The sequence below is a fragment of the Bombus flavifrons genome, chromosome 18, assembly GCF_040668555.2.
Source record: "Bombus flavifrons isolate JBK064 chromosome 18, iyBomFlav1_principal, whole genome shotgun sequence".
Classification (NCBI taxonomy): Eukaryota; Metazoa; Arthropoda; class Insecta; order Hymenoptera; family Apidae; genus Bombus; species Bombus flavifrons.
Genome location: NC_138459.1, coordinates 5054303 through 5068803, shown reverse-complemented (window position 1 = coordinate 5068803; position 14501 = coordinate 5054303). Strand labels below are relative to the sequence as shown.

Genomic DNA, 14501 nt, shown 5'->3' with positions numbered 1-14501 from the left:
GAATAGTATAAACGCATATTTGAGATTACACATTTTAGTTCTATACCTTAATACTAACTATATTGATAAATGACTTATATGTAAAATAATTTTCGGATGAAATTCGAATTTTAACTGCATCATAAGAGATCAATTTATCGCGTTAGATTTATATCTGATTTGTAGTATGTACTTCTGAGAACACTATGGTTGTGTGTATATGTATATGTATAAATTTAGAGAAAGTAGTATAGATACAGATTGTGTAGAATTAACCATAAGTGGGCACCATTGCACACGTGGAGAGGTTCTAACCTAAGCGGATATATTTATGAATGTAATTTCTATTTAAACATAATTTCCACATATAAAAATGACTTATAAAGTTATAGTTGATTCTAAAAATCCTCCAACAGGTATGTTGTACAACACAATTTTGTTAAATATAGTAAGTTCAAGTACATACATAAAAAATAATGTAGAAAACAGATGTCAAAAATGTTCGCTAAATGAACCCTTATTTTTTCTTTATTTTTAAATAATATTAGTGAAAAAGTGTGTTTTATTTGATAATATCTAACTTAATGTTAGAAAATATCTTCCTAGTGTAGTGTTTAATAAAGTAATACTATTATGTATTTTTTAAAAATAAAATTGTGTTAATTTGACAATTGATGTTTTGTAATGTATATAGATGCATTGATAGTATTAGAGGTAATCAATTCCCAAAATAAGGAAAAAATTGAAATTGTTTGGTGCAATGATTGGAAGGATGATGGAAATATACGACTAACTGATAGTCAAAACAAGGTATTGGGAAAAAGAAGCAGTGATGTTAGTCGCTATTTTGCTAGAACTACATGTACAGATCTTTATGGTAAGTGTATAATATATGTATTATTTCTTTTATAATATATAAATAGATTTTATTTTTTTACTTACTTTTGTTATATGTTTAATTTAGGTGGTGTCAATCCTCGTGAAAAGACTGAAGTTGATCATTGGTTATCATTTGCGATCGGACCTCTTGAATTTTATCCATTAAAGGAAGATGCACTCTCTTATTTAGATAATATATTGATGACAAACACTTGGTTGGTCTCCAAAAAATTAACAATTGCTGACATCCATGTATTTTGTACTCTTGTAGATAAGAAATTTTTGACACAGTTTGAAAAAAAATTTATTAATATAACCAGATGGTATAAACAGGTGCTTTCATTATCAGCTGTGACAAAAGCATTACTTTTAGTTAAAAAGAATGCTAAATTATCTCTTCATAATAATGTACAATCTGAGAAAGCTATTAATAAACAAACAGGGCAAAGAAAGCAAGAAGGTAAATTTATTGATTTGCCTGGAGCAGAAATGGGTAGAGTAAGTAATTTATATTTATAACAAACTGTTTATTTTATAAGGTACATAAATCTGTATAAATTTATTTATTCCTATAATAGGTCATAGTACGTTTCCCACCAGAAGCAAGTGGCTATTTACATATTGGTCATGCTAAGGCTGCCTTGTTAAATCAATATTATGCACAAACATTTCAAGGACAATTCATTATGAGATTTGACGATACAAATCCTGCAAAAGAGAATGTAGAGTTTGAAAAAGCTATTCTAGAAGATTTGGAGTTACTGCAAATTAAACCAGATCGATTTACTCATTCTTCTGATTACTTTGACTTAATGTTGGAGTACTGTACTAAACTGATAAAAGATGGTAAGGCATATGTAGATAATACACCAGCTGATATAATGAAAGAACAGCGTGATCAGAAATTGATGTCATCAAACAGAAATAATTGTAAGTATAAAACATTAAAAATTAAAATAAAAATAGTACAATGTTTTCAAAATAATCTAAAGGAAAAAAAGTTATTAAGAAAATCATTATATTCATATTCTTAGCTATTGAACAGAATCTTGAATTATGGAATGAGATGCAGCAGGGTACAGTTAAAGGTCAGGAATGTTGTGTTAGAGCAAAGATTGATTATCAATCTACGAATGGATGTTTACGAGATCCAACCATTTATAGATGCAAACCAGAACCACATCCTCGTACTGGAACAAAATATAAGTATGTATGAATATTAAAACTCTAAAGGACTTAACAAATGCTTCATTTTTTGTATATTTAATTCAGTAACAATTTTTCATATAGGGTTTACCCAATATATGATTTTGCTTGTCCTATTGTCGATGCTGTCGAAAACGTTACTCATACTTTACGTACAACAGAATATCATGACAGAGACGTTCAATTTTATTGGATAATTGATGCCCTGGGATTGAGACGTCCTTATATATGGGAATATTCACGTTTGAATATGACGCACACAGTTTTATCAAAAAGAAAATTAACTTGGTTCGTTGATCAAGGTTTAGTTGATGGTTGGGATGATCCACGCTTTCCAACAGTAAGGGGTATTCTGAGAAGAGGGATGACAGTTGAAGGATTGAAACAGTTTATTATTGCTCAAGGTAGTTCAAAATCTGTCGTTTTCATGGAGTGGGATAAAATATGGGCATTTAACAAAAAAGTTATTGATCCAGTTGCTACTAGGTATACTACACAAAAAATGTTTTTATAAAAAATATTCATAAAGCTAATTCACATAATATCGATTTTTAGATATACTGCTTTGGAATATAATAAAATTGTACCAGTGCATATAGATGATGCGAAGGAAGAATGGTTAACCGTTCAAAATCATCCAAAAGATATAACAAAAGGCACTAAACAAGTATTAGTAGGATCACAGGTATATATAGAAAGAGATGATGCAAATTTGCTAACTGAAGGTCAAAATGCTACCTTCATTAATTGGGGTAACATTTTAATAAAAAAAATTGAAAGAGAGAATGATGTTATTAAACGAGTTGTAGCACAATTAAATTTAGAAAACAAAGATTATAAAAATACATTAAAAATTACATGGTTATCGATACCGTCTGATAAAAATCATGATGTTAGTAAAGTTAATCTAATTCCATGCTACGCTGTTTATTTTGATCATATTATAAGTAAGTCAATATTGGGAAAGGATGATGATTACAAAGATTTCATTGCAAAAAATACAAGAGTGAGTTTTTATCGTTTTTACTAATTATAAATTTAAGAAACAGAACAAAAATATATGTAGTAAATATTTCAGACAGAGATACAAATGCTTGGAGAAGTAGCATTAAAACATGTGGAAAAAGGAGAAATAATTCAATTACAAAGAAAAGGATTTTTTAGATGCGATGTATCTTATGCTCCTGTTAGCCCATTTTCTTCTAGAGAACAGCCTTTAATATTATTTCATATTCCAGATGGCCATACAAATATAACAAAATCCATACCTACTGGTAGTACACCAGCATCTGTTAAAGAAATTTCTCAAAAAAATGTATGTATCATTTTTTCTGCAATTATATGTTAATAATGTACACGTAATACGATTTACATTTATGTAAATTCTTTTTCTTATTGTTATTATTTTAGAAACAAACACTAGATACGAACTTAATTAACGAAAAAATTGTTGTACGATTAGAAGAAATTGGGACACCAGGTACAACTTTAAATAAATCGCAAATGATATCTGATGAAAATAAATTATCTGAAAATACATTGTCTGAAAATATTATACAACAAGAAAGCAGAATTAAAAAATTACAATCGGAGATAAATCAAGAAATGCAACGACTTTCGAATTTAAAAACAGAATATAAAAATAAAACTGGTAATGAGTGGACTGGAGTCAAAAATCAAAATATAACAAAAGATATATTAACAGAATCGCATGCTGTAAGATTATATAATGAAATTCAAAAACAAGGAGATAAAGTAAGACAATTAAAAAGCTTGAAAGCAGAAAAAAGTGTTATCGATGAAGAGGTAAAAAAACTTTTGGCTTTGAAATCAGATTACAAATCTGTTACTGGTCAAGATTGGAAACCATCTACTATTCCAACAACTGATATAACGAATAAAGACGAAAATTCTGCTGTCAAAATATCAGAAAGTATACAAAAACAGGGAGATAAAGTAAGGCAGTTAAAAAGTTCGAAAGCAGAAAAAGGTGTTATCGATGAAGAGGTAAAAAGACTTTTGGCTTTGAAGTCGGATTACAAATCTGTTACTGGTCAAGATTGGAAACCATCTACTATTCGAACAACTGATGTAACGAATAAAGACAAACATTCTGTTGACAAAATATCAGAAAGTATACAAAAACAGGGAGATAAAGTAAGGCAATTAAAAAGTTCGAAAGCAGAAAAAAGTGTTATTGATGAAGAGGTAAAAAAACTTTTGGCTTTGAAGTCAGATTACAAATCTGTTACTGGTCAAGATTGGAAACCATCTACTATTCCAACAACTGATGTAACGAATAAAGACGAAAATTCTGCTGACAAAATATCAGAAAGTATACAAAAACAGGGAGATAAAGTAAGGCAATTAAAAAGTTCGAAAGCAGAAAAAAGTGTTATCGATGAAGAGGTGAAAAAACTTTTGGCTTTGAAGTCAGATTACAAATCTGTTACTGGTCAAGATTGGAAACCATCTACTATTCCAACAACTGATGTAACGAATAAAGACGAAAATTCTGCTAACAAAATATCAGAAAGTATACAAAAACAGGGAGATAAAGTAAGGCAATTAAAAAGTTCGAAAGCAGAAAAAAGTGTTATCGATGAAGAGGTAAAAAAACTTTTGGCTTTGAAGTCAGATTACAAATCTGTTACTGGTCAAGATTGGAAACCATCTACTATTCCAACAACTGATGTAACGAATAAAGACGAAAATTCTGCTGACAAAATATCAGAAAGTATACAAAAACAAGGAGATAAAGTAAAAAAATTAAAGGAAATTAAAACAGATAAAAGTATTATTGACCAAGAAATAAAAATTCTATTAGATTTGAAAAATAATTATAAGGCATTAACAGGACAAGAATGGAAGTCAATACCTGATATGTCTAAGAAGAAAAAAGAAGATATTTCTAAACGCGAAAAACAGAATACATCTAATAAAGAAATAAGTAAAAATGAAAGCATGAAAGATGTAGATATAGGTAAAACAAGATTGGGATTAGAAGCAAGAAAAGAAGAAAATTTCTTTGAGTGGTATTCTCAAATTATTACTAAAAGTGGTATGATTGAATATTATGATGTATCCGGTTGTTATGTTTACCGCCCGTGGAGTTTTGCTGTGTGGAAAATGATAAAAGAATATATTGACAAAGAAATAACACAAATGGGTGTACAAGAATGTTATTTTCCTATGTTCGTTACACGAACAGTATTAGAAAAAGAAAAAAAGCACATAGCAGATTTTGCTCCTGAGGTTGCATGGGTAACAAAATGTGGAGAATCAGACTTAGCAGAACCTATTGCTATAAGACCAACATCAGAAACTGTAATGTATCCTGCTTATGCCAAATGGTTAAAATCTGATACTGAACTTCCTTTAAAACTTAATCAATGGAATAATGTTGTAGTAAGTATCAAATACATATGTAAATTATTAGTTATTACGAATAAAATAATTACTTTTTTATTTAAAATGTTATTGCAATCAAATGTTCCTTTATCACAGAGATGGGAATTTAAAGATCCTAAACCTTTCTTACGAACAAGAGAATTTTTGTGGCAAGAAGGTCATTCTGCTTTTGCTACTAAAGCTGAGGCTGATGAAGAAGTCATGATCATTTTAGATCTATATGCAAGAGTATATGAAGACTTGTTAGCAATACCTGTTGTTAAAGGCCGTAAAACGGAAAAAGAGAAATTTGCTGGTGGTGACTACACTACCACCGTTGAAGCTTTTATTTCAACAAGTGGCCGCGCAATACAAGGAGCGACAAGTCACCATCTCGGACAAAATTTTTCTAAAATGTTTAATATTCAAGTAGAGAATGCCGTAGAAGGGAATGAAAAAACATTTGTCTATCAGAATTCATGGGGCCTAACGACTCGCACGATTGGAGTTATGATAATGGTATATATACCTTTGCTTTAGTAGAAGGATACTCTTTTAGGGAAATAATTTCATACTTCATTTGTAGGTACATGGAGATGATAAAGGTTTAGTATTACCACCAAATGTAGCTTGTATTCAAGCCATTATAGTTCCTTGCGGTATTACAGCAAGTACAACGCCTCAACAAAGAGAATTATTGTTCTCTGAATGTAATAAATTATTGGGCGAACTTTCGAAAGATTCGCTTAGAGTTAAAGCAGATTATCGGAGTAATCGCACACCAGGTTGGAAATTTAATCATTGGGAATTAAAAGGTGTACCTGTAAGAATTGAAGTAGGTCCTAAAGACTTAAACAAAAATCAGGTCACTTTTGTACGTAGAGATAATTCTGAAAGAGTATTTGCAAAAAGACCTGATGTAGTCACAGCTTTGCATACATTACTGACTAGTATACAAGCAGATATGCTTTCCAAGTAAGCTATTAAAAAATAAAATCTTTGTATAATATTGTAAATACTATTATTTTATAAATGGACTTTTTCCCCTCACAGAGCAAAAAAAAACTTGAATGAGCATATTAAGCGTGCGGATAATTGGAATGAATTTTGTTCTTATCTCAATGAAAAAAACATATTATTATCACCATTTTGTGGAGAATCATCTTGTGAAGATAAAATTAAACGCGACAGTGCACGGTAAATATGGTTAAAACCTTTTCTATGATTGACACTTGTCTGTAGAATATAAAGTAGATACATTTTATTTCTTTTCATAGAGAGGATACGGGAGGAGAAATTGGAACATTATCAATGGGTGCAAAAAGTCTGTGCATACCATTTGAACAACCACCTTCATCAGCATCTTTTGATAAACAAACATGTATCCACCCCGATTGTCAGAACAAACCGCAATTTTATACACTTTTCGGCCGTAGCTATTAAAGTAATGTAATATGTATACAAAAATGAGACAATTATTACAATAAAAATTTCTTTAAACAACAGTTTTCTACATATAACTTTAATATTAGTATTATAATCCATATGAATTGATATTTGTATTAGGTTGTCCTAAAAGTGTCTTTATTTTACAGACACATCTTTAACAACGACGCATCTTTATACAAACATGAAACCTAATCTGTCGAACGTTGTGATCTTTATTTTGATAGAACAAAATGGATCATACGTAATTCGATAAAATAATATAAAACGGGAAATGTTGTGCATCCATTATTTCCTTATAAAACGAAAGAAACTATTCAAACGACCTAATACTATTTCAAATTTAAAATAATCAACTTCATTTTATCATTATTTTATTTATCATTGTATTTACTTACAATTGTTTTAATTGTGTCTAAAATTTCTTATATTGCTTATATTGCTTAAACCTCTATTTAACTAAATTTTACTTAATTTTATGTATTCTTATTTATAGTTAAATTGTAGACGAATGTAAGCAAACTGTTGGAAAAAATTGTCTGTTATATTACTTAAAACAAAATAAACTATAACAAATTTTAAAATGATTTGAAATATAGTAAGACACATATACTATATATACAACTAGGAATAATAAAGAAGACATATGCCATTTAGGTTTTGAAAGCATTTCATAAATAAACTATAAAATTTAATTATAAAAGATACTTAAATATTATAAATTTTATAAGTATAAATAATATTTATTGCAAATACATTAGAAGCTAAAGTAATGTATTGTATACATAATTGAAATGTATTTACCAGCATATATGTACAGTACTTTTAATTCATAATTGAAACAAAACAATAGTATTCTTTCAAATATGTATATTTTTAACATCTTGTAGAATATATCAGGAGAGATGGTAATCAGGCAAGAAGTTATTTTGTATACAAAAGTAAGTCGAGTAAGATGAAGATTCTTGGTTGAGATTTTATTTTGAAAAAAATCATATTTGAAAATTTTTTTATTACGTATGCACGTAACTAACTTTCAATTGAATAAGGGTGGTACAAGCGGGGAAGAAGTTATTCTACAAATAAAGGTAAATCAAAAGTGTAAAATAAAACTTTTCGTTTGAAGCTTCTTTTTCGGTACTTCAAATTTGAAATAATAGTCATTGACAGATACAATCAATTCGATCGGGAATGAGCTGAGTAGTCTAAATTTTCAAACTCGACTTTTTGTAGAAAAGAATCTGAAATGAAAAGATGTTATCCTTTTTTTCAATTTGCCTTTGTTTATAAACTCATCTTCTGTCCAGTTACATATATTACCCACCCTGATACATTTTCTATGTACGAGTATTTATATGTACGTACATTTATAATTTTACAAAATTTACAAATTATTCTTGTATTATCCTTAAATTTTTAAATGTTGCATACAAAAGTGGAATATTTATTTTATGAAATTATATTATTAATGAATGTACCATGTATGAACGTGCTTTTAACATTTTGTAAATAAATACCTTCTTAAGTTTTAAAATACGAGTTTTCTATGTACATATTTATATTATAACATCGAAAATATATTATTTTAAACAATTTCTTGCTAGTACTTCTTAAATCACACTTCTAACTATTGGACAAAATACCAATATGTATTGTTTATTGTAACGATTTCATTTCAGTAATGAAATCTTCAATCTTTTTCAGTTTCGGTGTTGTGACTTGTCAATTCTTTTATTACATATTTAGATGTAGATAATGTAAAATTTTCATCGTGTTTTGATTCATCTATGCTTGAATTTTTTACATGTTCTGATGAGTTAAAATTTGTTTGTATATTATTTTGTTCTTTTAAAAAATTTGCTTGTTGAATGCACCTTTTACTATCCTCTTTTTTATATCTTGAGAACAAGTTTGGATTATCATCGACAAAACATTTAATCCTTTTTAAATCAATACTTACTTTAAAATCTGTTTTCAAACCTTTTTTCATATTATGTATTTCATATGTTTTGTCTATAATATCATCAAAGTTTAAATTTTGAATATTTTGTTCTACATCATTAATACTTTTACCATAATTATGGTTACAACTTGTAATGGCATCGAAGTTATTTTTAATGTTGTCACTTAATCTAATAGTTTCATGATTTCGTCCTCCATCGTTATGCTCAACTGTTTTATTCTCACTTTGATTATTGTTATTTGTAAAAACATTTGGATTATTTGTAGCTAATGTTGCATTAATTAGTAAATCATCTTTTGTATTTTTGCAAGGAATTGTTATTACTGGATCCAGATTTTCCTTTATATCATCTTGATCATGTTCAGAGTATTCATTAATAAATATGCTTGTGTTTTTGTCTTTATTGCTATAAATATTTCCAGATCTAAAATTTAGTAAAGTATCATTTTGTGTTTTAAAAATACATTGTGGAGCAACCTTCTTTATTGGTACATCAAATGTAGTGTTCTTCCTTGTAGTAGTTACACATTCCATATTAATATTTACAGAATATTTATCATATAAGATCATCTATGCAAAAAGAATTATAATCACGTAGGTAATCCATAAAATTCCTACATATTTTTAATGATATAATAGGCAGATACTAATTAAAATATATTCACCTGCAGATTATTTATATTAGATACACGAAACTTAAGATCACGTAAACACACATATTCTGGTATTAATTGAGAATAATTACTTTCTGTGGATTCACTTTTCCCTTGCCAATACATATTGTGAAATTTATTATTTGATGTCCTGTGTTGTTTTAGAATAACCCTATAATTCATGAAATATCATATTTTATATACAAGTGCAATGATATTACTTACCAAACATTTTATCCATTTGGAAGTATAAATATGTAAAATTTAATTTCGGTAAATTGTTATAATGTAAAAATATTAATGGAGATATATAATGCTTACATTTCAACATCGTTCTGAGGTTTCCATTGTTCGGCTATTTGTGATCTATTTGGTTTTGAATGGTCTAATGTAATAGATTTTTCAATGCAATTAATTCTTGTATCATTTGTGAAACTTCTGTTACTTGATTCAACAACAGAGCTGATACCTCCATCCTCATCACACTGTTAATATTACAAACGATACATTCAATAAAACAATTTAAAGAATTTATATATTTTCTCTTTCAAACTATTTTTAAATAAAACTATTCTTTAATAAATAATATTAACATGAAATATATTGTACAATATATAGACACAGTTATTTTATTATACATCTCTTTTATAGAAAATATACAATTTAAAAGATATTTTACTTACATCTTTTATGTTATTATTAACTTTAATATTTTTAGATATTTTATTCATTTCATTTACAGTATCTACAGACATGTGAAATTTTTCTTTGTTTGTATCAGTATTATTAGTGAATATATTATTTGATACATTCATTTTTAATGAACATTTTGCACTAGACGTATGTGGAATATCTTGATTTTTATTACAATTTTGTTTAATTTGAATATGTTGTTTTTTGTTTTGCAAATGAAATTCATCTATCGAAGTGCTATCCTCATTATGATTACTAATTTTTAGATTATTTTTATTGGATGCAGCATATGTAAAAGCATGTAAAGGTATGTGTGATGCTCGTGATGTTTCTTCCATTACACTATTAGTTTCCCGCAACTTTTTAGGTTCACTTATGCATGAAGCTATTGGGAACGATATACTTTTATCACGTTTTCTTTTTAAATTTAATTTTAAAATATTACTGTGATAACATGAAGGTTGTAGCAGTGAATTATTACTTATCGATCCATCCCTATTTTGTGTTGTTGGATTATTGATCTTTTGTTCTACTTCAATAGATGATAGATTCTCAAATTCTTTGGGTGCCAATGAAACTACATTTGTAATTTTGATATTTGAAGTAAAATCAGTACAATTGTGTTCATTTTCATCATTTAATTGTATTACATTATCCAAAATGTTAAAATTTGTTTTATTCTGTGGACTGAATTTCTTTAAATTATCAAATTCAGTTACATTTAAATTACTTATCAAGGAATTATTAGTATCTGTTTGATTTTGATTGTTTTCTTGTAACAATTTTTCTATTTTTAATAGAGTAGAATCGTATATAGTATCACTTTTATTAGATTCGACTTTATTTCTTTTAAATGAAGATAAACAATTTTCACTTTCATTAGCTTCAATAAACACGTTATTTAATGAAATAAAATTACTGGCCTGTAAAATATATACGAACATCTGTGTAAATTGTATTTTATAAATGATTATTTAATTTATATTTTTAATATTGAAATAATTTATATTCTCAGTTAATTCGTGTTTATAAGTTTTAATATTTGCCTCTATAATGTCATCATCGCTATCGAGTGTAATAATATCAACTTGTTTATCCAGTTGTGATTTAGAATGCCAAATTGAAGAATTGGAACTATCTTCATAATTATGAAACATTGAAGCTGTTACTGAATTTGATACACTCATAAAACTTTCCTTAGTACTTGTAGACTGCAGGCTGTGCTTTTCCACATTCGTTGGATCCAACATGGTATTTATATTTTCATTGGTTCGATACTTATTATTGCTATTGAATATTAAAATAGTTTTTAATATTAAGTTTAACGTACTTAGAAATTTATGCTCTTAATACCTTATATTATTTTAATACTAACTTTTGCATTTCTTCAATTAGTTTAAGCTGTCTTAATTTAAAACTCCGAGGACCAGGACGTTGTTTAACTATTGGTGATTGTGATGCAGAACTTATAAGTGGTGAACTTGATGTAAATGGTATAGGTGAGTCTTTACCAACAGAAATATCACTGTCAGAATCTTCGAAATCAGAAACATTCCTGGAGAAATAATTATGTACGTAATAATATATATTATATATATACTAAATATAATATACGTAATAATTTAAATTTATAAATAATATACTAATAATTCATATATTTATTAAGTAGTAATACTTAAATTTAATTCCTAGAAACGGACTAATACATACTGTAATGTATCTTTTGTTGTGCTTGAACTGGCAGTCACCTTAGATTTGCCTATGTAAAAGAATAAATCAAGATTAGGTAAAAGATTATTTCTTCAAAAACTTTAGTTAAAAAGTTCTTAATTGTTTACCTAGAATAGAAATACACTCTCTACATTCCCAAACAGGATTAGCCCATTTAAGCTGTCCACAAGCCATGTGAGTTCCTTGTGAACCACAAGTTCGACAAAGAGCTAATTCCCATTTCCTGCCAAATCATAATTACAACATATAAAAAATGAGAAATTAAAATCTTTAGTCACATTAATATGTAATAAATAAAATTTTTCTTTACTTACGCATTACAACTTGTATATTTTCTACCTTTGGGACACAAGCATATTGGAGCATTACATTGATCATGTCTATATAAAAGTTCTTCAAATGCATTGGGTACAAGTTCCCAAGAAGCATCTCTAAAGCAAAACCATTAAAATGAAAAATTCTTCTGATTTGGCATTTTATTACAAAGTACACAAACAAACTTTATTTTTTACTTACTGACTTGGAATAAAAATACCAAATTCTGACATTGCCTTTTGAAATAAATTTTTATTATTGCATAAAGGACACTTAAAAAAATATCCAGCACTCATAGCCAGTTGCTAAAACAATTTTTTCAGAAACTAATATATATTTTGATATACTTAAAAATTCAAATATTTTTAAATAAACTGTTATTTTACCTGAACACATTTTCTATGAAACCATGCATTTTTTTTGCAACATGGAGCCCACATTGTACCAACTGTATCATAAGGATCTACTTCATCATAACATATGCAACATACTACTTTATTGGTTTTTGACAATTCAATTTTGACTCGAGCATCTATTTTTTGTTTTGGTCTATGCTTTATACAATATGATCTAAAATATAATATATTCATTTTTTTAAAAAGGCCAAAATTATAAAGTCAATATAAACATAATGTACCTAAATTCATCAAAAAATTGATTTAGGGTTCCAGCCCTTAGCCCACAAGGATAATGAAATATTTTTTTACATTTTACATTACAACATCCTAAAGTGGCACCAGCTTTTTTGCAGTATGAACATACCTTTAAATTAAAATCATATTATAATTTTCAAATATATATTTCCTTTGTTTGTTTATATATGCTTACTTACCAATCTTTTGCCCCTGCTAATTTCCTTCTTTATATCTGTTTTCAAAAATCCTAAAATACCTTCATCATCCTTTCCTCTCTGTTGCATGTTTGATGATAAAAGCTATAAGAGGATATTGTGTTGAAATGTTAAATATATATTATGATATTAAAACTGTTTAAAATATGATACTTATAAAATCATGTACCAAACAATAATAATGTGTAACAATTTCACCATCTTCATAAAATTTTCCAAATTCCAATTCATTATTCTCTGATAATCTACAGAAGCAGCAAATTCTATGTTTAGATGGTTTATTGCGCTTTGACATGGTGTTAGCTATAAAATTTAATAAACAGATTTAGAATGTACAACACATAAGAGATTAATATATGATATTTTTTATATAACTAATACAAAAAATATATATAATTGCAATATATTTAACACAATAAATATCTACTAAACAAATACAATAAATATATTGTTTATTTACTATAAATGTACTTAACTTATAAAATGTAACGTACTTAAAAAAATAAGTTTGAATATTTTATATAAGTAGGAATCATTCTTCTTACATTAATAAGTCAAAAACGGCAAATTTTTAATTGTCATTGTCATTGTTATAGCAAATAAGTGGTATGTAAAATAAAACCAGTGCAATACGTACAAATTAATTTCTTTTCTAAAGACATAACTTCAGATGCATATATGTAGATAAAATATACATCAAAATTAAAAGTATCATATGAACTTTCTTTATAAATACATATTTGGAAAACAGTTGTATTATATATGTACAATGTACATATAAGTCATTCTTACAATGAAAACGATCAACAGAATGAGAAATCGTGATATTAATGCATGATAATATAAATGAAACATTCCATTTCAATAACCCGATTAATATCTTTCTCCGCACAATACAGACAAAAGTACATAAAGAAATAACAAATTTTTAAATTTCGACAGGTTATTGCTCGATCACAAGCAGCTCATTTTCAAAATAATACTACGCGGGGAAACTCCATATAATTAATGTGATACTACACCAAACTTTTAATAAAGATTCACATTCCAATAACCGTATAAATTCTATATTCGTATATATGTCAAAAAATTGATAAATGAAGCTTTATTTAATTCAAATTACTAATTATTATTTATTATCAACAAAATATGCACTACACACACTTTCTTTTAGAAGAAATTACAAACCATTGAATATATATACACACATGCATGATATAGCCTCAGTTGCACGTGTAACGATATTTATCCAGATGCTGCGCTCTCTGGTGACGCAATAGGTAAACTATTCAAATATTCAAGTTAATTTTTTACAAATATTTGGGTACAGATTACATATTTTTACTCTTATTATTTTTCAATATATTATAACAGTTAACATACAATGTGATTATAA

The 14501-nt window shown here is 27.4% G+C and overlaps 2 protein-coding genes across 6 annotated transcripts; one reads left to right on the top strand and one right to left on the bottom strand.

Annotated features, from left to right (window-relative positions):
* The first annotated feature begins 74 nt into the window (after window positions 1-74).
* Window positions 75-7230, top strand: GluProRS (Glutamyl-prolyl-tRNA synthetase). Of its 2 annotated transcripts, XM_069131074.1 has the most exons (14): window positions 75-395; window positions 674-856; window positions 944-1356; window positions 1437-1788; window positions 1893-2064; window positions 2149-2550; window positions 2620-3070; window positions 3143-3379; window positions 3475-5472; window positions 5572-5973; window positions 6041-6429; window positions 6508-6651; window positions 6732-6898; window positions 7050-7230. In XM_069131074.1, exons 1-13 carry the CDS (start codon window positions 353-355, stop codon window positions 6895-6897), a joined length of 5352 nt encoding a protein of 1783 aa, XP_068987175.1. In that variant the 5' UTR covers window positions 75-352; the 3' UTR covers window position 6898; window positions 7050-7230. The 2 variants fall into 2 exon arrangements, with proteins under 2 accessions (XP_068987175.1, XP_068987174.1); XM_069131073.1 differs by lacking the exon at window positions 7050-7230 and having other exon boundaries at window positions 6732-6959.
* Window positions 7231-7690: 460 nt separating this feature from the next.
* Window positions 7691-14348, bottom strand: LOC138188954 (protein PF3D7_1417600). 4 transcript variants are annotated; one of them, XR_011175767.1, is made up of 16 exons: window positions 13743-14287; window positions 13275-13408; window positions 13088-13189; window positions 12893-13017; window positions 12642-12825; window positions 12457-12560; window positions 12255-12371; window positions 12048-12163; window positions 11920-11968; window positions 11585-11764; window positions 11256-11496; window positions 10200-11132; window positions 9838-10001; window positions 9529-9688; window positions 8225-9433; window positions 7691-8141 (listed from the first exon to the last, which is right to left on the bottom strand). XR_011175767.1 is itself a non-coding variant. In XM_069131078.1 (15 exons), exons 1-15 carry the CDS (start codon window positions 14313-14315, stop codon window positions 8591-8593), a joined length of 3474 nt encoding a protein of 1157 aa, XP_068987179.1. In that variant the 5' UTR covers window positions 14316-14348; the 3' UTR covers window positions 7691-8590. The 4 variants fall into 4 exon arrangements, 3 of the variants coding, with proteins under 3 accessions (XP_068987179.1, XP_068987177.1, XP_068987180.1); XM_069131078.1 differs by lacking the exon at window positions 13743-14287 and adding an exon at window positions 14294-14348 and having other exon boundaries at window positions 7691-9433; XM_069131076.1 differs by having other exon boundaries at window positions 7691-9433.
* Between the last annotated feature and the right edge of the window lie 153 nt (window positions 14349-14501).

What these genes read in the sequence shown, in the direction of transcription:
- GluProRS (XM_069131074.1), top strand. Translation starts at nt 353, where the DNA reads ATGACTTATAAAGTTATAGTTGATTCTAAAAATCCTCCAACAG. An exon ending in CTGGAGCAGAAATGGGTAGA is followed by an intron (nt 1,357 to 1,436) that starts GTAAGTAATTTA and finishes TTCCTATAATAG; the next exon opens with GTCATAGTACGTTTCCCACC. An exon ending in ATTGATCCAGTTGCTACTAG is followed by an intron (nt 2,551 to 2,619) that starts GTATACTACACA and finishes ATCGATTTTTAG; the next exon opens with ATATACTGCTTTGGAATATA.
- LOC138188954 (XM_069131076.1), bottom strand. Translation starts at nt 13,767, where the DNA reads ATGTCTTTAGAAAAGAAATTAATTT. An exon ending in GGTATTTTTATTCCAAGTCA is followed by an intron (nt 12,372 to 12,456) that starts GTAAGTAAAAAA and finishes GTTTTGCTTTAG; the next exon opens with AGATGCTTCTTGGGAACTTG. An exon ending in TTAATAATAACATAAAAGAT is followed by an intron (nt 10,002 to 10,199) that starts GTAAGTAAAATA and finishes TAATATTAACAG; the next exon opens with TGTGATGAGGATGGAGGTAT.